The sequence below is a fragment of the Chiloscyllium plagiosum genome, unplaced genomic scaffold (genome assembly GCF_037043375.1).
Source record: "Chiloscyllium plagiosum isolate Xiang-an unplaced genomic scaffold, Cpla_swu_hap1 HiC_scaffold_12, whole genome shotgun sequence".
NCBI lineage: Eukaryota > Metazoa > Chordata > Chondrichthyes > Orectolobiformes > Hemiscylliidae > Chiloscyllium > Chiloscyllium plagiosum.
The window spans coordinates 41,988,820-42,013,716 of NW_028270150.1; the positions used below are offsets into that span (position 1 = coordinate 41,988,820).

The window sequence follows — 24,897 nt, forward strand, 5'->3', positions numbered from 1 at the left end:
ACTTATACAGGTATGCTAAATCTAACAGCTGCAGGTTAACCCATTTCAGCACAAAATACCTTTAACTATTCCGTAAGAAGATGTACTATGTGGCTAAAATTGTAAAAGCTTGTCTTGCCTTGGTATTGTCATTAATGACTACATTTTAACTTAATTATAATAGGCATGGTAAAGTTTCTGCAGCTTCTTAGAACTACCATATTTGATGCTTGCTAATATAGGAAGCTGCAGAAGTGAGACTCGTTTCTCTTTCATTCCATCTGACATTCAAGCCACATTCCCTTAAGTCTGTGATACAAAATAAATATAGAAACAGGGACATGGAGACTGGCAAAAGTTAATGAGTCAATAACATATGAGTCAATAATGTAATCACATATGAAAAGAAAAAACAGTGTCTTTGATTTAGAGTTTACAAGTTTTATAAAGCAAATGCACAAGTTTTAAACAAAGAAAAGAAAACTTGCTACACTGTGGTGCAGATATTTTTCTTTTTCTGGCGGTATCTAGATTGTCACTTACTTGTAGGGATACACATCGTGGAAACAATGTGAGACAGATAGAAGCCACCCAGTATTTATCAGCGTTGCACCACAAGTATGCCCTAAGGTATCAAAGTGGAGGCTGACTTGCCAGGGCCACTCACCAAGCTCCGCATCATTGCCATTGACGATTCGACTTTGAAGGTAGGGTCGGTTTCCACAGTCTGCATAAAAAGAGAAGCTCCTTGTTGTATGAAATTACATTAACAGTTCCAAAATTTTAAACTTGATCAGATTGAAACATATTTGCAATTCTATTGTACAAATGTTTGTTTTGTGGTGGATGACCTGAATTGCGTTGTGTTTGATTAAATTGATAAGATTATTTTAAAAAGTTGATCATTTCTGCTTGATTAGTCCATCATAATAGACTCAGACGTGGCACAATGAAACCAATATTCAGAGCACCATTGTATGCCAAGGAAATGTATTAACATGGAGAGGTGTAAGTTTTGAATCTATATTGACAATATGGAGCTTGTGCATGTCAATGACTAATCTTAAATGGTATGGAACCACTTATAGGGAAAGAAAATGGGTAGGAGAGGTCAGGACACCATTTGAGAATCCAAACATCAGTTAAAATGGGAATGTACCAATTAAGAAATAACAAGCCATCTTTACAATAATTAAACTTCTTGTTGATACGAGTTTACTGTAGCAGCAAAATAATTAATTGTGTACTATATTTATTATAGTATCCTATTATAAAGACATGGTGCTTTCTAACTTATCCTGTGCAAAATCAACTACATGTGTAAAGGAAATGGATTAGAATAATCATGTTGTTGCTTTTGAATGATGCAGACTCAACTGAAGGGCTCATGCCTGAAATGTCGATTCTCCTGCTCCTTGGATGCTGCCTGACCTGCTGCGCTTTTCCAGCAATACATTTTCAGCTCTGATCTCCAGCATCTGCAGTCTTCACTTTCTCCTAGTCCATCATAATAGTTAATTTATACCTGTAAATGTACAAATATGCTAGGCATTTCCTAGAATTACAATCTACATCATTATTATTGAAAAGTAGCTTGGAATATATTTAAACATAGCATCATCAGACATAATTGTCAAACTGTAATGAATGGCTCTGCATAAAAGCAAGGTATAATAAATTGTCCATCGACTGCACAGTTTGACCATAAGTCACTGCCATGACAGCAATTTGCAAATATTGGCTATGGTAACATATTTGAGAATAAAGATATTTTGTCAGCCAAAATGAATTCAAAATGACATGCTTATATGAGCGACTAGTAACTATCTCCATTAAAGAAGTCTTTGGTGCTACGGGAATGCCATAATCAGGATGAAATTGAGTATAGAATGTTAGGAAACACTAAGAATCAAATAAAACTGAGGAAAAAAATCCCAGACTTTTCCTTATCCTTGTAACTTGGAGTCAGATCTATATCATGAAGGAATGACTGCCCTTCTTTATGAGTATGAACGCAGTTAAATCATTTAAGCAATCTCAATCTAACACTTTGTAAACATCATGACATAAAAAATGTTCATTACACAACTCTATAAAATAGTTACTTGAATCTTAACTTTCAATGGTCAAATTTAAACATTCAGTTTCACAGATATAAATATAATCGATACAAATGATCTTGAATGTACACAAAGATATAGAATCATAGTCAAGAGTCATTGAGGTGTACAGAACAGCAAAAGTCACTTCAGCCAGTTGAGTTTGCATCAGCCAAAAGCAACAACACGATTATTCTAATCCATTTCCTTTACACATGTAGTTGATTTTGCACAGGATAAGTTAGAAAGCGCCATGTCTTTATAATAGGATACTATAACAAATATAGTACACAATTAATTATTTTGCTGCTACAGTAAACTCGTATCAACAAGAAGTTTAATTATTGTAAAGATGGCTTGTTATTTCTTAATTGGCACATTCCCATTTTAACTGATGTTTGGATTCTCAAATGGTGTCCTGACCTCTCCTACCCATTTTCTTTCCCTATAAGTGGTTCCATACCATTTAAGATTAGTCATTGACATGCACAAGCTCCATATTGTCAATATAGATTCAAAACTTACACCTCTCCATGTTAATACATTTCCTTGGCATACAATGGTGCTCTGAATATTGGTTATCATTGTGCCACGTCTGAGTCTATTGTGCCACTCTTGTGCATTTCCTATGGCCAGATAAGTGATTTTAGTTGTCAGCAGGCTTTCAATTCTCTCTTTTAAACCATATATGACACACAATTTGCAAGAGCAAATTGTAATGGGATGAAAAGGCTATATGACCTCAGTTGACAGTAACATACTTGTACCACACAAATTTCTGAACCCTTTCTGAATAAGAATACTTTGGTGTCAATGGCCAAGCTACTCTCTTAATGCACATCTTAGATACATACAAAATTCTTGTTTTTATTCCAAGCTGTAGACTGGCCTACATTCAAGTTGCAAACAGAATGGTCATTGTGCATTTTGTGATAGAGAAACTCACCTTATGTTTGAAAAATCCAAATATGGCCTTCTCAGCTAAGTCATTCCTGTTCAGTACAGCTGACTAATGAAAGACAACGATATCTCAGTCAATCTTGCAGCTAAGTCATACAGTGTGAAGAAAAGGGAAACTGCAAAATGATAACCCTAATAAACCTATCAATTATTTCTCAGGTTTAATTAGTTTTCAAGATCCTCCATCAAATTTTGTTCTACTTACTGAGATCTAACTCTAAGCAACTGGATTTTGTCCTTTCTCCTCAACAACCTTTTTTTCCAGTGCTACTGTGTCTTGGTTGATAAGCTGCTCCACTTCCCCTTTTTCTACTCATAAATATTAAATACTCAGATCTCAGCACTTCTACATTACTTTTCCATTATGGCCACAACATCATATTCTGTCGAGACTATCTGCACTTCGCTCATCAACTTTATTTACCACACTTTGCATATTTACATATCTATATTTAAAACTTGGTGTCTTTGCATTCCTTGTAATCCTTCTTAGTCAAGGATGCTTAACTTTGGGCACCTAGATTTGATCTAACCCTTGTGGCATGTGGTAGTGCCCCAAAACATGATGATGTCCTCAGCAAGGAGTGAGGACTTCATTTCCCTGGGAAATCTGCGGTTGTCATTCCTACTACCACTCCTATGGGCAGATGCATCAGTGAAAAGCCATTTGGTCAAGATAAGGTCAGGTTACCTTTTCTTCTTATTGCATCATTAATCAGCCATAAGATGAGTTCTGACAGCTAGGTCTTCAGGAATTTGCCAGTTGAATCATTTGTGTTGCTACAGAACCATTCTTGGTTGTGGATATTAAAGTCCTCATCCAAAGTACACCTGTGCCTTTGCTCCTTTCTGTGCTTTTCCTTAATGGCGTTTCAATATGAGTTGCAAATTAAAGAGGACAGTTAGTAGCAATCAGTTGGATGGTGCCTTGACCACATCTGACCTGATGTGGAGGCTGCATGAAGTCTGTATTAATACTGAGGATGTGAAAGATTATTTCCTCTCAACTACAAGTCAAACTTCCACCATATCTGGTAGGGTGATATTGCCAATGTGACAGAATCTATCCGGGGATACTGACAGTCAGAGACATCGAGTATGATTATGTTGGGAAGTTTATGGACCAGTCTATGAGGCAGCAATTCCCCAGATGTTTGTGAGGAGGACTTCACAGGATCAACTCAGAAGGGTGTGCCTTTGCTTTTTCTGGTGTAGAGACTAATGATAATTGTCACCACATTTTGTTCTACTTACTGAGATCTAACTCTAAGCAACTGGATTTTGTTATATAACACAGCTATTTACTACCACTGAGTGCTTAAGCTATTACAGAGGAAAGTTAAGAGACAACCATATTACTGTAGCTCTGGAGTCTCTGACCATGCTGAGTAAAAGTGGAAGATTTCCTCCTTCAAGGAGGGACATGGTGCACTAGATTTCTTTAAATCTAAAGCTAGATTTTATTTTAATTGATTGAATTACAATTCTGCAGTCTCGGTGGCAAGAAATGAACTCATATCTCTGGATCATTTCTTTCCAAGTATTTGGAAAATAAGTCATGTATATAGCCATACTTCTAGTGTTAGTAATGACAGTGGGAACTGGCCTCATTCCCATTACTACAGGTCAGCACTTCAGCAATTCTTACAGCCTCTTGGAGCATAAATTGCTTAACTGCTATAATAGCCTGCTTCCTCCTGAGCACAGAGTTCCACACCCTTGGTAGCAGCAGTCTAAATATGCATGGCAGTAACTGTGGAACTCACAATCTCCAACTGATTCAGGCATTGGTACCATGAGATGCAGAAGCAGAACAGGCCATTCGGCCCATCAAGTCTGCTCCACCATTCAACGTCTGACCTGACAATCCTCAATTCCACTTTCCAGCCTTTTCCCCCATTACCCTTGATCCCCTTACTGATTAGAAATTTGTCTAGTTCAGCCTTGAATATGCTTAATGATCCAGCCTCAACAATACTGCATTAAAGAATTCCACAGATTTACAACCCCTTAACAGAAGGAATTCCTCTCCATCTTTCTCCTAAATGATTATTCTGAGATTATGCCTTCTGGTCCTAGGCTCTCCAATAAGGGGAAAATATCCATTTAACCTGTTAAGGCCCCTAAGGTTCTTACATGTTTCAACAAAGTTGCCTTTCATTCTTCTAAACCCAATGAATACAGGCCCAACGTACTCAACATCTCCTCTTAAGAAAATCCTTCTATATCCAGGATCAATCCAGTGAATCTTCTCTGGACTGCTTCTAATGCCTAAACTGACAGAGCTTTTACAGCATGAAAAAGGCCCTTTAGCTCATCGTGTCTACACCGGTCATTAAACGTCAATCTATTTTAATTCAATTTTCCAGCACTGTCCGTTAGCTTGTATGTTATGGTGTTTCAAACGTTCTTCTAAATATTTCTTACATGTGTGGAGAGTTCCCACCTTTACCAATATTTTAGGTAACGAGTTCCAGCTACCCACCACTCTCTGGGTGAAAAAAGTTTTCCATTTAATCTTCTGCTGCTTGCCTTAAAACTGTGTCTGTAATTATTGACTACTTCATCTAGCCTCCCTTTATAGAGGAAACATCCTGCTGAATCTCCTCTGCACCCACTTTTAAGTACAATCACATCCTCCCTATGGTATGGTGACCAGAACTGCTCACAGTACTCCAGCTCTGGTTTAAATAATGTTACATACAGCTCCATCATAATCTCTGTACTCTTGCATTTGATGCCACTATACTTCTCCTCAGATAAGGGGCCCAAAACTGTTCACTGTATGCCAGCTGTAGTCTGACTAGTGCCTTGTTATAGTTCTTGCAAGATTTCCTTATTTTTATACTCCATTCCCCTTGAAATAAAGGCCAAATTTCCATTTGTCTTCCCAATGACCTGTGAACTTGGATGCTAGCTGTTTTGCAATTTATGCATGAGCACTCCAAATCTTGCTTTTGGCAGCATTTCTCCATTTAAATAATATTCTCCTCATCTATTTTTCCTGTCAATATGCGTGACTTCATATTTTCCCATATTATTTTCCACGATTTGTCAAATCACTTAACCTGCCTATATCTTGTACAGGCTCATTGAGTCACCCTCACTACTTGCGTTCCTACCTATTTTTACATCATCTGCAAACTTGGCTATAGTACGTGCATTTTCCTTATTCAAGTCATTAATATATTTTGTAAATAACCAAGTCATATTCATATAACCAAGTGAAAACTGAGACAGCAGCACTAACACATGGGTCATGAGTTAACTACCTGGGATCTCATAGAATTGGGCAGCATTTCCAAAGTAGAAATGATTTTCTTTATAATCTGAGCAATGATCTCTTCCATATTGGAGGTAGGATTGTTCTCGTTATTGACAGGTGGTTACCAATACTATGAAATTGCGAAGGATCTGCAGAGAGCAAATCATCTGAATCTGAATACATGCAGAAGGATTGGGTTGCGTGATTGAAGTGTTTGGAAAGTAAAAGAGGTATCATAGAGTCTCTACAATGTGGAAGAAGGCTATTTGGCCCATCGAGTCTGCACCAACCGTCCAAAGAGCATCCCACTCAGACCCATGCCCCTACTTTTTCCCTGTAACCCTGCATTTCCCATGGGCAATCCACCTAACCTGCATATAGAGTCATAGAGATGTACCACACGGCAACTGACCCTTTGGTCCAACTTGTCCATGCCGATCAGATATCCAAACCCAATCTAGTTCCATCTGCCAGCATCCGGCCCATTTCCCTCCAAACCCTTCCTATTCATATATCCATCCAAATGCCTTTTAAATGTTGCAATTCTACCAGCTCCATCCACTTCCTCTGACAGCCCATTCCACACACACACCACCCTCTGCGTGAAAACGTTGCCCCTTAGGTCTTTTTTATATCTTTCCCCTCTCACCCTAAACCCATGCTCTCTAGTTCTGGACTCTCCCACCCCACGGAAAAGGCCTTGTCTCTTTACCCTATCCATGCCCCTCATGATTTTATAAACCTGTATAAGGTCATCCCTCAGCCTCCGACGCTCCAAGGCAAACAGCCCCAGCTTACTCAACCTCTCTGTAGCTCAAATCCTCCAACCCTGGCAACATCCTTGTAAATCTTTTCAAGTTTCTCAACATCTTTCACGTAGCAGGGAGACCAGAATTGCACGCAATATTCCAAAAGTGGCCTAACCAATGTCCTGTACAGCCGCAATATAACTTCCTAGCTCCTGTAAAGGAAAGCATACCAAACACGTTGTTCACTATCCTATCTACATGTGAGTCTACTTTCAAGGAGCTATGAATCTGCACTCCAAGGTCTTTGTTCAGCAACACTCCCTCGGGCTTTACTATTACATGTGTAAGTCCTGCTAAGGTTTGCTTTCCCAAAATGCAACACCTCACATTTGTCTGAATTAAACTTCATCTGCCATTCCTCAGCCCATTGACCCATCTAATCAAGATCCAGTTGTAATTGAAGGTACCCTTGTTTGGACTGTGAGAGAAAACTGGAGCACCCGGAGGAAACCCACATAAACACTGGGAGAAAGTGCAAACTCCATACAGACAGTTGCCCGAGGCTGGAATCAAACCCAGGTCCCTGGCACTGTGAGGTAGCAGTGCTAACCACTGAGCCACCATAGTGCCCATAGTCACACAATCTTTAGCTTTCACTTGATGTCACACTTCAGTACAAGGATGATGAGGAAGTTCAAGAAAGGCATGAGACTGACCATTATCCTCAAGAGCTTCTGTCAGATCAGATGGCTGCATTTCCTTTGGTCCTATTACGCACAAGGTCACCTCCTCCAGGATCCTTGGGATGGATCTGTGGATTCTCACCCACCCACCCAACTGGTGATCTGCATCACCTGTGTGTTAGTGGCAATGTTGTGGATGAGAGGGGAAGGAGTGTCAACAGTGTGACATTGTCCCTGGGAGTCTAATGCTGGCAACATTGGAAGAAATGTGTGGTTGAGGTCGAGTATAACTGTGAGAATGTTAGGGTGGCCAGGGAGTACTGCTGGCTGAATGAAAGGCACATAATGCATTGAGCAGAGTAAATCATTATTGATGTAATGACCATGAGATGCATCATGAGGATGCATTTACTTACCTTAACTGCCCTTGTGAGTTCACTATTTTCTGGTTGTTTCTTGATTGCTTCTTTCCAACCCAAGGAAACACTGTTTCATAATAATTTTCCATTAGCCATGATTTCATATATACTGCTTTCCTTTAAGAGACAGGGAGCCTTTAAGAGGATCAGGCTGGTGGCAGTACTTTGTCACAGAACAGCACCAATTGGCCCCTGTTGTGTGTAGAGGCCGAGGGTAACATGGAGAACAACCAACCAGCTTGTGAACTGCTCAGCTTTACCCCACCAGCAGTCAAATAAAGTAAGTAGATAAAAATCTGCCCAGCCTGATTTTGAATTGGTGGGAACGTTACGAATCACAATTGCTACTCAGTGCAGAAGAAATTGTAGCCTGTAGCATTTTCCTAATAATCAGTGAAACATTATCAGAACAGGGAAGCAGCCACTAATAGTAACTAGTTGTAAAAAAATACCATGTCATCTTGCTTCTTTTTTATTAGATTACATAAGGCAAGTGTTGTGGAAAGAGATGTTTCCATGTATGTCAAAATACTATTAAAGGTACAAGACAGAAGCCACCAATATTATTTTAACCCACTTAATATTCAGTAGATTGTGTGAAATTGTTAATTTAATAGCATACAGGCATTTTTAATGCATGCATAAAATACTTCCTGGCTTCCAATAATCCTGTAACTGCTGTATTCTTCACTTCTATGACTATCCTAAGCTTCAGATCAAAATGTGTTGTCAAACCATAAAAAGTTACGCTCTCCTGCTCTTCTACTTACCACAGTTGGATTCATCACTATGGTCTAAACAATCGGTTACACCATCACATTCTGCATTGGGTTTGGCAATGCATTTTTCATTGGCACACTTGTACGTGTTGGTAGTGCATTTGATGTCTAACAAATACAAAAGCACAGAAAAACAGGGTTAAGAGTGCAATGGTTTGAAGATGCAGAGTTCTAATAGCAAAATTCAAACAAACAAGTTTATTACCAATTAATAAGGTTCTATTGTTGGCAATGTTAGACAATAAATGGTTGATGCATTCATCTTCATTTGTGTTGTAATTTGCAGCTGACTCTGTCCATTTAAAATGACTAAGGGATCTACTAAAATAATAAACAAAGATATGTCTGGAAATATGTCGAGTGCTCATCTGATAATATTGACATTAGTATTTTCTAAAAATGTAAACTAGACACCTTAAAGGGCTCCAAAGCCAATGAAATACTTTTAAAACGTGATCACTATTCCTGGAAATACAAGAGCTTAATTTAATAGGTCAAAGCAAATTGTACCCACCTGTTTTTTCACAATCATTCTCATCACTGTGATCAGGACAGTCAATATTTCCATCACATATGGTACTAATGGACAAGCAGTTATTCTTCTGGCAGCTGAAGAACCCAGCTGGGCAATCTGGAAGTGGGACAGAAAAGATGCAATAATTTGTCATGAAATATTCGTTGAACTAGTTGAGGACTCTTTGGTTGTTACATTTAATTTCAAGAGAATGTAACAGAGCATCCAGTGCCGAATTTGATATCTTCAGTTTGAATCCATTTTCATAGAAAAATATTGATCACCGTATATCGCAAACTTAAATCTGAAATAATGAGCAAACAGGTTTCACTGCAATACTGACTTACAGAACACTGAACCTGAAATTTCCCAAATCCAATCCCATTATCAACTAGACTGATACCTCAGTGGGTTAAATTAAACTGGTGAAATGCTAGATTAATTTGGCAAATACCCTGTTGTGAAGTACTGAACCAAGCAAAAGAAGTTCTTCCCTGTACAAGGCTGGGATTGTATGGAAAAATCTAATTGCAATAGCAGCAGCAATAGGAATGATATGGTTGAACACTATATTCCCAAATCAGAAAGGTTAGAAAAAGTCAGTCATTGTTTTTCCTCCTGATTACTACCTAATAACTCTTGTTAGAAAATTGTGTGTACACATATCTGATGAGAAGTGGATTAGGTTGGCTCTATTGCAAACCCGTCCCTTTTACATTTTAATAGCTTGAATTGCCTGTGGAAAATACCTATTTGGACAAAATACAAAAGAAGTGCACTACTGAAGGAACTGTGCTTATAATTATTCAATAAATTCCAAAGAAAATGTTTGAGCTTCTTTGAAATAAGCTAACACCAATTTTATAATATTTGTTTTTTTACATAATCAAAATACAAGTTTTTACCACAGTTGCTTTCATCGCTCATATCTTCACAGTCATCAACTCCATCACAGACCCAGATCAAAGGCTTACACATATTATTAAAGCATCTAAACTGCTCTGCTGTGCACACTAGAAATGGATCCAAGAAAGAAAGAATTAGATTAATGCATCATTTGGCCACAAAAGGAAAGCAGCTTAATTATAACTAGTTAACAAGGTATTGTTTTACACTGCCAAAAATGTAGACAAGTGACTTCTTAATTTTGAACTAGAATTCAACAAACCAATTAGAAGTTTCTTTTTCTTAAAATAAAGGGCCATAGCTTATCTAGAATTTGAGAAGGGATAAAATCAGGCATCTCACAAAAGGGTTTGTTAAAAATTAGGACATTAAATGAGGAAACTTCACAATACTGGTGTAAGATTTGTTGACAGAAAGAACAGAATAAAAGTAAATGTGTGATTTTAGAATTGAAAATGGCATATTCCAGAAGTCAATTCTGGCTGCAATTAGTTTTGGCCATCTGTTGATATGTTGGACAAGTCGGAACCCAGAATGAATGCAACTGGATAGGTCACAAGTTGAATTTTTGCAATTGCTTACAGCTGTGGTTAATCTATTCAGATGAGCTGCCAATGTTCTTTAATGCAAGTTTATTACACAGAAAAAGAAGTTTAACATATGAGCCAGTTTTAAAAAGACTTTGATGTAAACATCACACAACACCAGGTTATAGTCCAACAGGTTTATTTGGAAGCACTAGCTTTCGAAGCACTGCCCCTTCATGCACCTCAAAAGTTAATGCTTCCAAATAAACCTGTTGGATTATAACCTGGTGTTGTGTGATTTTTAATTTTGTGCAACCCAGTCCAACACCAGCATCTCAAAATCATTGATATAAACAGCAAAATAAAGTTGCAATCTGTTGTCCAGCCACATCTTTTACAGATACTCAATGCCACAGAAATATTTTTCCTATCTCAACTCTTTAATTTCTTTCTTGACTGACTCCTACCATTTATTTTTCTTGAACTGCTGAGACTAATTTAAAAAGCTTCTAGATAGCGTGCAAACTGTTCTCCTCAAGTAAAGAAGTGAATTCTTCCACTAGGAGGAAACTGTTCTCCTAAACTCCTAATTCTTCTGAAGTTGAAGTAAACTAATGGCCGATGGCTTGTTTTTGCGATCTACCATAAGATCAGCAATATAAAATTTCCATCAATTAATATCATAGGGATCCAGCTGGGGACTTAATGAATTGCATGTTTTCTATTTAGTTCCCTATTCCAAATGAATTTCTGAACTCACTCAAAAAAAAGCTACCTTCTTTGAACTGAAACCAAAATATGTATGCCTCTATTTTATACACATTTATCATAGTGTACATACACTGAACAACTCCAATACTCACCCCAACTATCCTTAACCCAACCCCATGCTAGCCCTAAACTAGGATTGCAGATGATATGAAAATTAGTGGAGTTGCTGGTAGTGAGGAAGGATATCAAAGGATGCAGCAAGATATAGATCAGTTGCAAAGCTGGGTGGAGAAGTGTCTGGTGATGCGTTTTTGGTGATCAGATGCAAGAGAAAGTGTACTGTTAATGGCCAGACTCTTAGGAACATTGATATACAGAGGGATCTTGGGGTTCAAGTCCATAGCTCTGTGAGAGTTGCAATACAAGTGGTAAGGTCATATGGAAGGCAAAATAACTCCACAGAGACCAGTGTCCCGACACCAAGTCACCCTTTATTTTCGCATGCGTAGTTCTACACACTGGTCTGGCGTCCTCAGAGCCAGCTCTCAGAGTGAGGAGAACCTCTAACCCTCCTGTTTATATCTGTCAGCCAGGTCTCCCTGATCGGACCAGGTTAACAGTCCCAATCAGGGAATCATATTCTATGAGGTCGACCTGGCTGAGTTCATTACAATCATTACAAAAGCCACACAGCATCCATGCCTTCATTAGACAGGTACTGAATATAAAACTTCGCATGTCGTGTTGCAACTGCATAAGACTTTGGTCTGGCCATATTTGGAGTACTGTGTGTAGTTCTGGTTGCTGCACTATAGGAAAGTTGTGGAGGCTTTGGAGAGAGTGCAGACGAGGTTTACCAAGATGTTGCCTGGTTTGGAGTGTATTAGCTATATGGAGAGGTTGGACAAACTTGGATTGATTTCACTACAGCATCAGAGGCTGAGGGGTAACCTGAAAGGTAATAAAATTTTAGAAAATTATGAGGGGCATGGATATCCTGGGTAGTTGGAGTCTCATTCCCAGAATGGAAATATCAAACCTCAGGGGATGTAGGGTGAGGTGTGTGTGTGTGTGTGTGTGTGTGTGGGGGGGGGGGGGGGGGGGGGGGTGGAATTTAAAAGAGATGTATGAGAAAGGTTTTTTTACATAGAGGGTAGTAGGTGCTTGGAATGCACTGCTGGGGATGCTGGGGAGGTGGTAGAAGCAGATATCATAACATTGAAACAGCATTTTGATAGAAACATGAATAAGCAGAGAATAGAGTGGTATGGACCAGGTACCAGGTGCAGGTAGATGGGATTAGTTCAAAATGTTAAAACTGGTCAGTACAGGCATGTTGGTCCATGCTTGTTTCTGTGCTGTACAGTTTAATGTTCTATATTTTGGAAAATACAGTCTTGAAATTTTTTTGATGCTACCAAATTAGATGTTTGACAAATGACAAGGAGGGTATAATTGTCAAAAGAAAGTCACAGACAGATTAGTAGAAGAAGAAGAAAGGTGGAAGATGCAATTTATTCGGATAGTTTTGTGTAAAATACTTTGGTTGAAAGACAAAGCAAAAGAATTGTTAATGAAAAGTTAAAGTCCATGGATAAATAGATACACACTCAAATGTTTATTGAGTGTGATTAAAGTTAGATAACAATAACAACAATTTGTATTTATACGGAGATTGTAATGTAGTAAAACATCCCATGATGGTTCACAGGAGCATTATCAAACAAAATTTGACACTGACCATCATAACATATATTGGGACAGATAGCTGGGTAAAAGATTTAGGCTTTATTCAACATCTAACATGGTGGAATTCAAACCCAAGTCCCAGAGCATTTGCCCGGAGTTCTGGATGACTAGTCCAGTGACATTGCCATGAGGCCAAAACTTGCCAGGGAGGAATTTGCAGATTTATTGTCCAGGCTCAAAAGGGCAAAATTAGAGGAGTGCAGGGATATAAAGGTTATGGGCCTACAGGAGGGGTGAAATAGGGGTGAGGTCAAGTAGAGAACTGTAAACAAAGGTTAGAATTAAAACTATGACGTTGTTCAATTAAGAGCTAATATTGGCCAGCAAGCACACAGGCGATGAGTGAACAAGTTTGAAGTGAATTAGGATACAGCAAAAGAGTTTTAGATAACTTCGCGTTTATGGGAAGGCCAGACAGAAGTGAATAGAAATAAACAAGTATATAGGTAACAAAGGCATGAATGAGGGCTTCAGCAAGAAATGACCTGAAGCAAGAAAGCAGTCAGATGACACAAGGCAAATAGAAATCATCAAGTCTTGGTGATAAAATGGATGTATGATTGGAAGCTCATCAAATACAACACTAAGTTTGTGAATGATCTATTTTCAGTATCAAACAGTAGAAAGGTCAGGAACTAAATCAGGGGCTAAGGAATGGAGTTTGTGACAGGGATAGAAGGTAATGGTTTTGGTCTTCCCAATATTTAACTGGGAATAAAACCACATGAAGGTCAACAGCATCTTGAATTTGATGGATGAGCACACATTGCAGAAATAATATAATAGCATACTTTACAAAACATTGATTCAATTATGGTTACAGTAATGTGTGTAGGTGTGTGTTCCTATTATAAAAAGGGTACTAGTAAAAATAATAGATTCACCAGGCTGAGAAACTAAGCAAAACTGAAAATATGCTAAGAAAAGTTCTAATAGTAGCTTTAATGTAGAAAATGAATTTTGTTTTAGACAGATTTAGTTTCAATATGGAATGTCAGTGAAAATTGTCAAAATGATCAGAGAGGTTGGGAGTGATTTCTTTATTCAGAGAATTCATGGAGCGGAGATTACTTTGCTACCAGGAGGATAGTGCAAAGATCAAAGCAAATTTTAACGGAAAATTCAAATAAATACTCAGAGGAAAAGGCAGAGCCATGAGGAGAGACTGGAAGAGGAGAGTTAGTTTTGAATTGCTCCAGCAGAGAATAAAGAAGGGCCAATTTGCTAATTTCCAAGTTGATAACATATTGTGTGAAGTGGAAGCAGAAGTTCAGTTGTAAAACGTTGTTCAGTGCTGTCATTTGCTGCAGTGCTTTGGCTTCACAGTGAACCTGTCAGCAGGTTCCCCAATTTATCAGCAAATCTGCCTTCCAGCTGGATAGGGAACATTCTAAAACTGGTTTAAGGCCCAGCTGTAGGTTAGATGATTTGAGGATCTGATCCTCATCTGCAGGGATGAGTCTGATTCCCAATCACAGAGTTATGTGAGTGAGAGATATGATTCAAAGGAAGAAGGTAAGCTTGGGGGAGCAGATCAAAACGCTCATGCTCCTCATGGCCCATGCTTACCCTCTGAATCTGTCCAAACCTCCCGTGAGCTGCCAGATTTTCCAAGAGGTGGAAAACCCAGTCAGCCAGAGTTAAACCTGTAAAACAGGTTAAATACAAGACTGCCAACCTGAATAAGCAATTTAAATGGGCATGTATGTTGACTGTCTGTCTCTGCTCCCACCACCATTAAACCAGGGAAGAGGGAATTATAGAATGATAGAACCCCTATTATGTGGAAGCAGGCCAATTTGCTCATCGAGTCTACACCAACCCTCCCAAGAGCAACCCAACCAGACCCACACCCCTAACCTATCCCTGTAATCCTGCAATTCCCATGGCTAATCCATCAAGCCTGCACATCTCTGGACATTATGGGCAATTTAGCATGGCCAATCCACCTAACTTGCACATCTTGGGAGTTGGAGATTTTTAAAATTTTTACACTTCATCTCAGCCCACTCAGTTTTAGGTTTAAAAATCACTTTTATGCTTCCATTGGTTTATTTTTTTCTTTACTTTTTTTTCAGATTTGTTGTTTTGATGTAACACCCAAGTGTCTACTTACACAAAAAAAAACCAGAGGGAGCTGGAAAAGCTCAGCAGATCTGGCAGCATCCGTTCAGAGAAGTCAGAGTTAATGTTTCGGGTTCGGTGACGCTTCATCAGAACCGGACCCGAAACATTAACTCTGATTTCTCTTCACAGATGCTGCCAGACTTGCTGAGCTTTTCCAGTAACTTCTGTTTTTGTCTCTGATTTACAACATCTGCAGTTCTTTTGGTTTTTATTTTTCCAACATACAGAATTTGGAAAAAAACTAGCATTCACTTTCAAAATGAAATATAACTCAAAATATTGAATTTCTTCTTCTCCCTGTGCTGCTAACCTGTCCAAGTTTATAAATTATACCTGTCTGAAGTTCTTGTAGTTTCCTTTATCATTTCCACACACTCTTACAAACTTTGTCTACCATGAATCCTACTTCCTGTTCACTCAATAATAGAAGCTGATGAAGTCAGAATTGTGCATAATAGAGTATGTTCACACATTTCCTTTTCATTGCAATCTCAATGCAAATGGACTAAAACCACAAGTTCCTTCCTCACAGTTCGCCAGGCACTCTCAACTCTCTAAAGGCACAACTTTATATCTCTATTTTAAAGATTCATTCAAAACATTCCCATCTTATTGCTGTCACTGCTGTACTTGGATAATCCCCAAACCTACACACAGAGTTGCAACCAGAAATCCTGAACTTTCCTCCTTCTATCATAAGCTCTTTTTCAATCTGTTAGTGAATTTCCATTCTGTAATATTTAGCTGTCAATTGTGGAAAGGGTAAGTCATTTATCTTTCATTATTTAAAAAAATGCCCATTGCTATGTACATTAAAGATATTAAATCAGGGTCGTACAATGATTTATATTGTAATTCAAGAAATAATGTTTTCCCACTCCTGCCTGACACAATTACTAAGGAGAAGTAAAGATATTTCACTCTCAACATGATGAGAATTGGCCAGAAGAGATTGTAGTTGTGGATGAGAACATAGAACAATACAGCGCAGAACAGACCTTTTGGCCCTCGATGTTGCGCCGACCTGTGAACTATTCTCAGCTTGTCCCCCTACACTATCCCAAAATCATGTGTTTACCTAAGGATTGTTTAAATCTCCCTAATGTGGCTAAGTTGACTACATTAGCAGGTAGGGCATTCCACACCCTTACTACTCTCTGCGTAAAGAACTTGCCTCTGTCTTAAATCTATCAATATTATGGGGTCACCCAGGCACAATGTGGGAAATTTAAATCCCACACTGATGTTTATCAGCTAAAGCTGACCAGGGCAACAATTAAAACAATTTCAAAACTATGGATCAATGTAATTGTTCTCTCCCTGATGCAAGCTGCTACCCACCAATTCCTGCTGCTTTGTCCAGTTACTACCAAGAAGTTTCTGAAACAATTCAGCCCTGAAGTACAACTTAAGGAAATTCGGCCCATTTTTGATTCATCAGCAAATTATGACCCATGACTAACATCTTAGAACAGCTGTTTGTTGATGCAAAACACAATTGGTTGGCACCTGTAGCATTCAAGGTTTACAATTAAATTTCAAATTTTATGATCAATGTCATATATACATTAACACAATCTCACCACATACATATATCTGACTAAATTACAGCGTGATCCTCATGTTGTAAATATTGTTTGATAATATTTGTGCATTTTAGCATCAGTAAATTTTCTAATCATCTCTAAATATTTTTTTAAAATTGTTTTGTTTCACTTTCCAGCAAAATTATAAACAAAACTTTGAATAATCAACAATGTCACTGCACATATAAAGCAAAGCTTCCTACAAAGAAGCATCATGACTTGTCTTGATCATTGGTATATTCATTTAATTAATCATTGTGCAAGAGAATCTCACACATTCACTTATTATGGTGCTCCAAATTTACTAGTTTGGAAAAATAAGTAACTGTCAGTTGATTTATTTCAGATTTATCAAGAATCCTCTTTGTTGTGTATTTAAACTGAAATTCCATCTAAAATAAGCAAAATAATTTGCCAGTATTTTCATTTTTACTTACCACAGTTCATCTCATCACTCTTATCTTTGCAATGAAACCAACCATCACACTTGTTGCTCATGAGCTCACATTTTCCATCTCCACATATGTGCATTCCTTTGCATTCTGTAACACAATGCAGGTGGGCAGTATATTACATGAAATAAGGTGAAGGCTTTTTTCTGTCCTTACTGCCCCTAGGTTACTGCCTAGGTCCTAGCCAAAGACAGATATACAACCTTTGCGAAATACTCTGACTGTGCCACTTTTTAAAACCAGCCTACGATGTACCTGAGTGCACATTAGGTCAAGTAGTTTACTTCCTGAGTAAACAATAGGCTGGTTGAGATTACAGGGACATGAATCACAACCATCACTTTAAATGTTTGGAGGCTCTTATGCTATGGTGGTAAAATCCCTTTGCCTTGGCCAGAAGGTCTGAGTTCAAGTCACATCTGCAGCAGAGGTGTGTTTTAACGTGTCTGAACAGGATGATTAAAGTAACTATCACTTTATAACATCGCAAAGTTGTCAATGAAGGCGAATGTTGGACAGCAATAGGATAGATGAAAGCTGAAATTGGAAGTGGAGTGTGAGGCAGAAGGAGAATGACAGTGTCAACTAAGATTGAAGATAACTGCAATTTGAATGAGGATAAACAGGGTTGAGTTTTTCTATGTCTATGGTGATGGGTTTGTTGATAGACAGGGACAGAGGCTAGCAGCCAATACAGACAAAACAATGTCCAATTTCGTAGTTGTACTAGCTTTTTGTTGCTAACAGAATGATATCTCGAATTCTGCAGAAACTGCCATCAAAATGGAGACAGCTTCCTGGGAGGAGGCAGTGAGATCATCAGGACCAGAGACTCTGTGCATCAAACAGTGCAATGCAGCCATTGCCTCCATCGAACCACCCAGAGGAGTTTCCCCTCTACTTTGATAGGTCTACTGCTTTGACCCTAAAAATTTTAGCAATTAGTTTTGGCAATTTAAAAACATTATGCTAGATTTCTTCAAAAAAATGACATAATTATTTCCTATAATCTTTTGTAACAATATCCTTGAATATCAGTTTATTGTTCTGCAAATCCATTTATGGAACAGAATGTGTAATATCTTAAGTATGTAAGCCAAGCATAGCAAGTTTGTATTTAAGCATGAATAAAAGTATATTTTTTTCAATAACTGCAAAATACTGCAGATTTGAAATAAAATAACAAAGTGCTGCAGAAACTCAGCATGTCTGACAGCATCAGTGGAAAGAGAATGTTCCAAATAAGAGCCAAATGAGATGCAAGCCTTTAACTCTTTCTGCATGTATTTGTTTTAAATTTATTTAATATGAATGGAACAGGTTAATTTAAGGAAAAGAATCCTGCAAGAATTACAGTTACATATAGCTTGGAGGGGATGTTCAAAATGCGAACACTAAATGTAAACACGGTCAAACTGCAGGACTTTATTTGGTAAGCTTAAATAAGGTTTTAAAGTTTTGGCAAAGAAAGGAATATGCAAATTAATTAAATCCTGAACTTTTTTTAAAAAAATCACTTTTGGTTCTGATTATAAAACCCTTACCCTAACAGGGTGAATAATCAAAGGGGAGTCTTCCACATGCTTACCAAAGGTTCGACAGAAGAGTTGAGAAAACACTGTGGAAATGCTGTGAATTCAATTTACATCATCTCCTGAAGTATTTCGGGATGCCTCAGTGAAATTGTGACAGATTAGCAGGAGAATCCCCAGTGTTGTAGTTCCATTTTGTAGATGTGGTCCTATCCCTTTTTAAGCCGTGAAAAGAATTATTACATATACTACTTCAGCTCAAATTTTGACTGTAAGATGGGACATATTAAGAGTTGGGTGGAGTATTGAATGGAATCCCCAGCAAATTCCTTGTTCTGAAGCCTGGATATTTTAACTCCTGAGCTGCTCTTAATATGAATCTGCCTCTTGTCTAAAACCAGTGGGAGATACCTGAAGGTCACAGGAAGTCTGGGTCAGGCTGATAGCTGGCAGAAGGAGGCTAGACCAGGGCAAAAGAAGCCCAAGATTTCTTTATTTGATCAGAAGTGGCAGATTTGCTCCTCCTTGATCACAAGAAACTTTTCAAAACTTAAACAGATTATTTACCCAATGTTGCTTGCTGCCAGCTTTCGCTGGTTCTATGTTAAATTGGCAGTGAGTTCCAACTTAAGTCATCAACCACTGACATTTTGATTCAGCGACAAAGTAATAATTCAGCAGTTTATGTCTGACTGCCTACAATATCCCTCCCACCTACACCTTTTTTGTTGGGCAAATAAGACTACTTTATCTTGTACCTCTCACCATGAGGGAAATCTGTTATAACTTAACAGTGTGCCTAAAATTGAAAAAGGTATGGTCAAAGTAGAAGATAATCTGAATCATACCCTTTATTTTTTCTAATACCAGCAAGTCAGGAAAGTGCAGATTTTTAGTACAGATTATATATATCTTTTGGTGAGAAAATATCCATTATATTGAGCAGTTTGCTTTTTTGACATGGTAGCTTGTCATTTAACTTGCCTATGATCAAATATATTCATTACTAAATAAAACTGTTTAATAATAGCTAATATCAGAAACTATTTCTGTGTTTGTAAACATGTAAGTGAAAGTCACATGACAATCCAAGATGTAGAAATATTCGATTTTCGAACTGAAAAATACGACCATCTTCTTGCCTACTAATGTTAGAAATATTAAAACAAACTTTGGTTTGACATAAAATTAAATACATTTTACTCCAAAAGAGAGTATACTAGTGCCTCTGTATTCCCTTGGCTAATAAGCTGGTTCATCCAATAACCCATTGTGGTGATACCATTTCGTTGCCTGGTTTGAATCTCTCATTCCATTTTTATAACGTGGTATAATAAGGAAAAGTGGCTGAGAAAGCCTCACTAGTATCAAACATTTAACACCATTTACTGAGTTGGTTGAAAGTGCTCACCTTCTTCAGGATCAAAGCTGCTGTATTCAGCACGAAATCCAAGATTACTGGTGTAAAAGTCTGAGTGAAATTGGACTTTTAGAACATTAGATGTACTAGGTACCACCAATGACCTGGAGTATTCACCGCAGTATCTAAATAAAGAGCAGCAGTCATTGTGACTATGAACTATGAAATGATGTATAAATCCATACAATTACAAATAATAAGTGATTCCATGCAATACATAAATACAAAAAATGTTGGTGTTGACTCACTAAAGTAATTTTGCTCTGTTTACATGATCAATGATGCAGTTGTAAGTTAGGAGATTGGACAGGAAATCAAAGATGCACATAGCAAGAATGCTCCAGTAGTCAGTAACTTACATCTTATACAATGTACGAACTACATTAGCAATAATTACTGTGGGATTGAGTTCCTGTTAGGGAACAGGGTATCCTACATTTGGTTTTGTGCAATGAGAATGGATTAATTAATAGCATTGTTGTGAAAGGTTCTTTTGGAAAAAGTGAACACAATACGATAGAATTCTAAAGACCATAAGACAAAGGAGCAGAAATTAGACCATTCAGCCCAACGAGTCTGCTCCGCCCTTCAATCATGGCTGATAAGATTCTCAGGAGAAAGTGAGGGCTGCAGATGCTGCAGATCAGAGCTGAAAAATGTGTTGCTGGAAAAGGATTCCTGAAGAAGGGCTTATGCCCGAAACGTCGATTCTCCGGCTCCTTTGATGCTGCCTGACTTGCTGCGCTTTTCCAGCAACACATTTTTCAGCTCTGATAAGATTCTCATTCCATTCTCCCGCTTTCTCTCCATAACCTTGATTCCCTTGATATTCAAGAACCTATCTATCTCAGTCTTAAATTTGTCATTGGTATAGAAAGCAAAGTAGTGCAATCTGAAACTAGGGTCCTAAACTTAAAGGAAACAATGAAAGGAAGAGGGTAGATTGGATCCATTAGACTGGATAAATTCCTTGAAAAGGCACAGCTAGTGGATAGGCAATGGTTAATACTGAAGGAATGAATGTAAGTATTACAACAGTTGTACATTTCTTTCAGGCAAAAGAACACAACAAGAAATATTACTCAACACTGACTATGGACATGGATAATACAGATACAAAATCTTGCTGTTGCAAGTACCCTGAGTTCAAAGTGATTGTTAAAAGCTTTCATAACCTCATCAAAAGCTACTTGAGAAATTCTGAGGTTAATAATTAATCTCCACTTGGAGAGAAAGTGAGGACTGCAGATGGAGGTCAGAGTTGAAGAGTATGGTGCTAGAAAAGCACAGCTGGTCAAGCAGCATCTGAGGAGCAGGAGAGTCGACATTTCGGGCATAAGCCCGTTATCAAGAATGAGGCCTTATTCCTGATGAAGGGCTTGTGCTGGTAACTTCAACTCTCCTGCTCCTCGATGCTGCCTGACCAGCTTGTTTTTCCAGCACCATATTCTTTGACTCTCCACTTGGGGAGACAAGATTTCATCAGAATAGTCAGCATTTTGTCAGAAGGAGTCATGCCTTACAAATTTCAGTGAACATTTGAAGAGGTGACCAGATGTAGATGAGGATACTGTATAGATATAACTTATATATTTATTTTAGCAAAGCCTTTGACAAGATCCCGCATGGGAGACTGATAGGGTAAGAAGGTTCGATCCAGGGTAACCCGGCAAGGTGTATCTAAAATTGGCTTAGTGGTATGAGACAGATGATCAGTGCTGGGTTCCTTATTGTTTGTGATATCTACAAACAATGCGGAAATAAATGTGTGGGTGGGGAATGAGGAGCTGATTAGTAAGTTTGCAGAAGACATGAATATTGGTCAGTTAAATGACACGAGGAAGAAAGATGAAGGTTACAGAATTATGTAGATGGATTGATCAGATCAGCAACATGAAATTTAATCCTGATAAGTGTGAGTTGGTGCACTTTGAAATACATAACAAGACAGGGGAATACTTAATGAATGGTAGGACACGAAGAAGCTCAGAAGCACAGCAGGATCTTGGGATGCTGTCCACAGATCCCGCAAAGTGCAGGACAGGTGAATTGGTTAGTTCAGAAGGTATGTAGGACACTTGCCTTTATCATTTGTGGCATAGATTTAAGAGCAGGGAGGTCATATTGGAGCTATATCAAACTTTGGTTAGGCCATAGCTGGAGGGTGCAAAGGAGACTCACAAGAATTTGCTGGGATGGAACAGTTTAGCTATGAAGATACACTGGAGAAGCTCGGGTTGCGTACTCTGGAGTGGAGAAGACTGAGAAGGGATCTGATTGTGGTGTTAAGTTTAATGAGGGGCATGGATAGGGTAGATAGAAAGCGAAGTTAAAGGGTCAGAAAGGATCAGTAATGAGGGAACATAATTTTACAGTGGAAGGCAGGAAGTTTCGAGGGGATTGGAGGAAAAGATTTCACCCAGAAATCCGAATTCCTTGCCTTCTACAGTAATCTCAAAACTTTTAAAAAGTGCTTGGACAAGCACTTTAAATGTCTTAACATTCAAGGCTACAGGCCAAATGCTGGAAAATGGGACCAGTATAGATTTACAGTAGTTTTTGGCAGTGCAGACTTGATGGGCTAGAAGCTTCTTTTGTACTGTATGATTTTATGAAAATCATCTGATGTGCCTTTTATGCCTTTGCAATGTAGAATATCATAAGCTGTAGTTCCTCTCAAATTTATGCATTAACTTGTTCAGTTTTTCTCTTATTATCTAGTTTGGAACTAAGTTTGTATCTTAAGAATTGTATCCTGTAAGATGTACAAATCTGTGTTCTACTTGGCTCATCATTAAATTGCAGTGAGATCCGTGGTCATAGGTTCATTAATGAGCCAGCAGACAAGAATCCCATGTCAGTCCCTTCTGTACTCTGAGTTAACTGGGGACAGAAGTAGACAGTTAGGAGGCTGGAAGATCGCAGCAAGTCAGGCAGTATCGGGAGATGGAGAAGTCGACATTTTGGGTGTAACCCTTCTTCAGGATTGGGGCTGGGTGTGGGGGGGAGCTGCAGATAAAGGGGGTGGCAGGGGCAGGGTGGTGAAGTGGGGATAGATGTAAACAGGTAGAGGCTACAACCTGGTTGGGCAATGGGAGGAATAAATCTGGTATGTGGACAGAAATAATGTTTCACCCATGATTTAGTGGGCCTGGCCACCATGCGTCCTACTGTGGCAGGCTGCAAAACATCCAAAACCAAAAATGAGTTTACTAGGATAAGGGAATTATACTTTAATTACTTCAGTTGGACTAGGCATCTGAATATTTGCATAAATATATGTGTTAGTTATAGATTGGACAATAAGAAAGTTTAATATTGGTTTGGATTTTATGCTTCAGATGGCCAATATCAAAAGCAAAAGTATCCAAGTAATGCATTCCATTAATATCTGGCCTGATCTCCCTTAATTTTTTTTCATGTTACATAATTTCATGGACAGTCTGTTTTGCTATTACAAAGTCATCAAATTTGAATTGCATGTGCAACTTTCATCTTCCATGTTTGAGACAAAATTGCCTAATTCATAGACAATAGACAATACGTGCAGGAGTAGGCCATTCTGCCCTTCGAGCCTGCACCACCATTCAATATGATCATGGCTGAACATCCTTAATCAGTATCCTGTTCCTGCCTTATCTCCATATCCCTTGATTCCACTATCCTTGAGAGCTCTATCTTAAATGAATCCAGAGACTGGGTTTCCACTGCCCTCTGGGGCAGAGCATTCCACACAGCCACCACTCTTTGGGTGAAGAAGTTTCTCCTCATCTGTCCTAAATGGTCTACCTCGTATTTTTAAGCTGTGTCCTCTGGTTTGGCACTCACCCATCAGCGGAAACATGTTTCCTGCCTCCAGAGTGTCCAATCCTTTAATTATCTTATAAGTCTCAATCAGATCCCCTCTCAGTCTTCTAAACTCAAGGGTATACAAGCCCAGTCGCTCCAGTCTTTCAGCGTAAGGTAGTCCCGCCATTCCAAGAATTGACCTTGTGAACCTACGCTGCACTCCCTCAATAGACAGAATGTCTTTCCTCAAATTTGGAGACCAGAACTGCACACAATAGTCCAGGTGTGGTCTCACCAGGGCCCTGTACAGCTGCAGAAGAACCTCTTTGCTTCTATACTTAATCCCTCTTGTTATGAAGGCCAGCATGCTATTAGCCTTCTTCACTACCTGCTATACCTGCATGCTTACCTTCATTGACTGGTGTACAAGAACACCCAAATCTCTCTGTACTGTCCCTTTACCTAAATGGATTCCATTTAGGTAGTAATCTGCCTTCCTGTTCTTGCCACCAAAGTGGATAACCATACATTTATCCACATTAAACTGCATCTGCCATGCATCTGACCACTCACCTAACCTGTCCAGGTCACCCTGTAATCTCCTAACATCCTCCTCACATTTCACCCTGCCACCCAGCTTAGTATCATCAG

General features: G+C 38.6%; 1 protein-coding gene across 2 annotated transcripts in view; it reads right to left on the reverse strand.

Annotated features, from left to right (window-relative positions):
* Positions 1 to 24,897, reverse strand: part of LOC122555251 (suppressor of tumorigenicity 14 protein homolog) — a 142,078-nt gene that overhangs the window by 33,195 nt on the left and 83,986 nt on the right. For both annotated transcript variants that reach the window (XM_087992711.1, XM_043701043.2), the window contains exons 11-16: positions 20,449 to 20,582; positions 17,491 to 17,595; positions 10,353 to 10,460; positions 9,448 to 9,564; positions 8,925 to 9,041; positions 523 to 706 (exon numbers count right to left, since the gene is read on the reverse strand). In XM_087992711.1, the coding sequence (XP_087848837.1) occupies positions 523 to 706; positions 8,925 to 9,041; positions 9,448 to 9,564; positions 10,353 to 10,460; positions 17,491 to 17,595; positions 20,449 to 20,582 (765 nt within the window). The remainder of the gene's footprint in view (positions 1 to 522; positions 707 to 8,924; positions 9,042 to 9,447; positions 9,565 to 10,352; positions 10,461 to 17,490; positions 17,596 to 20,448; positions 20,583 to 24,897) is intronic.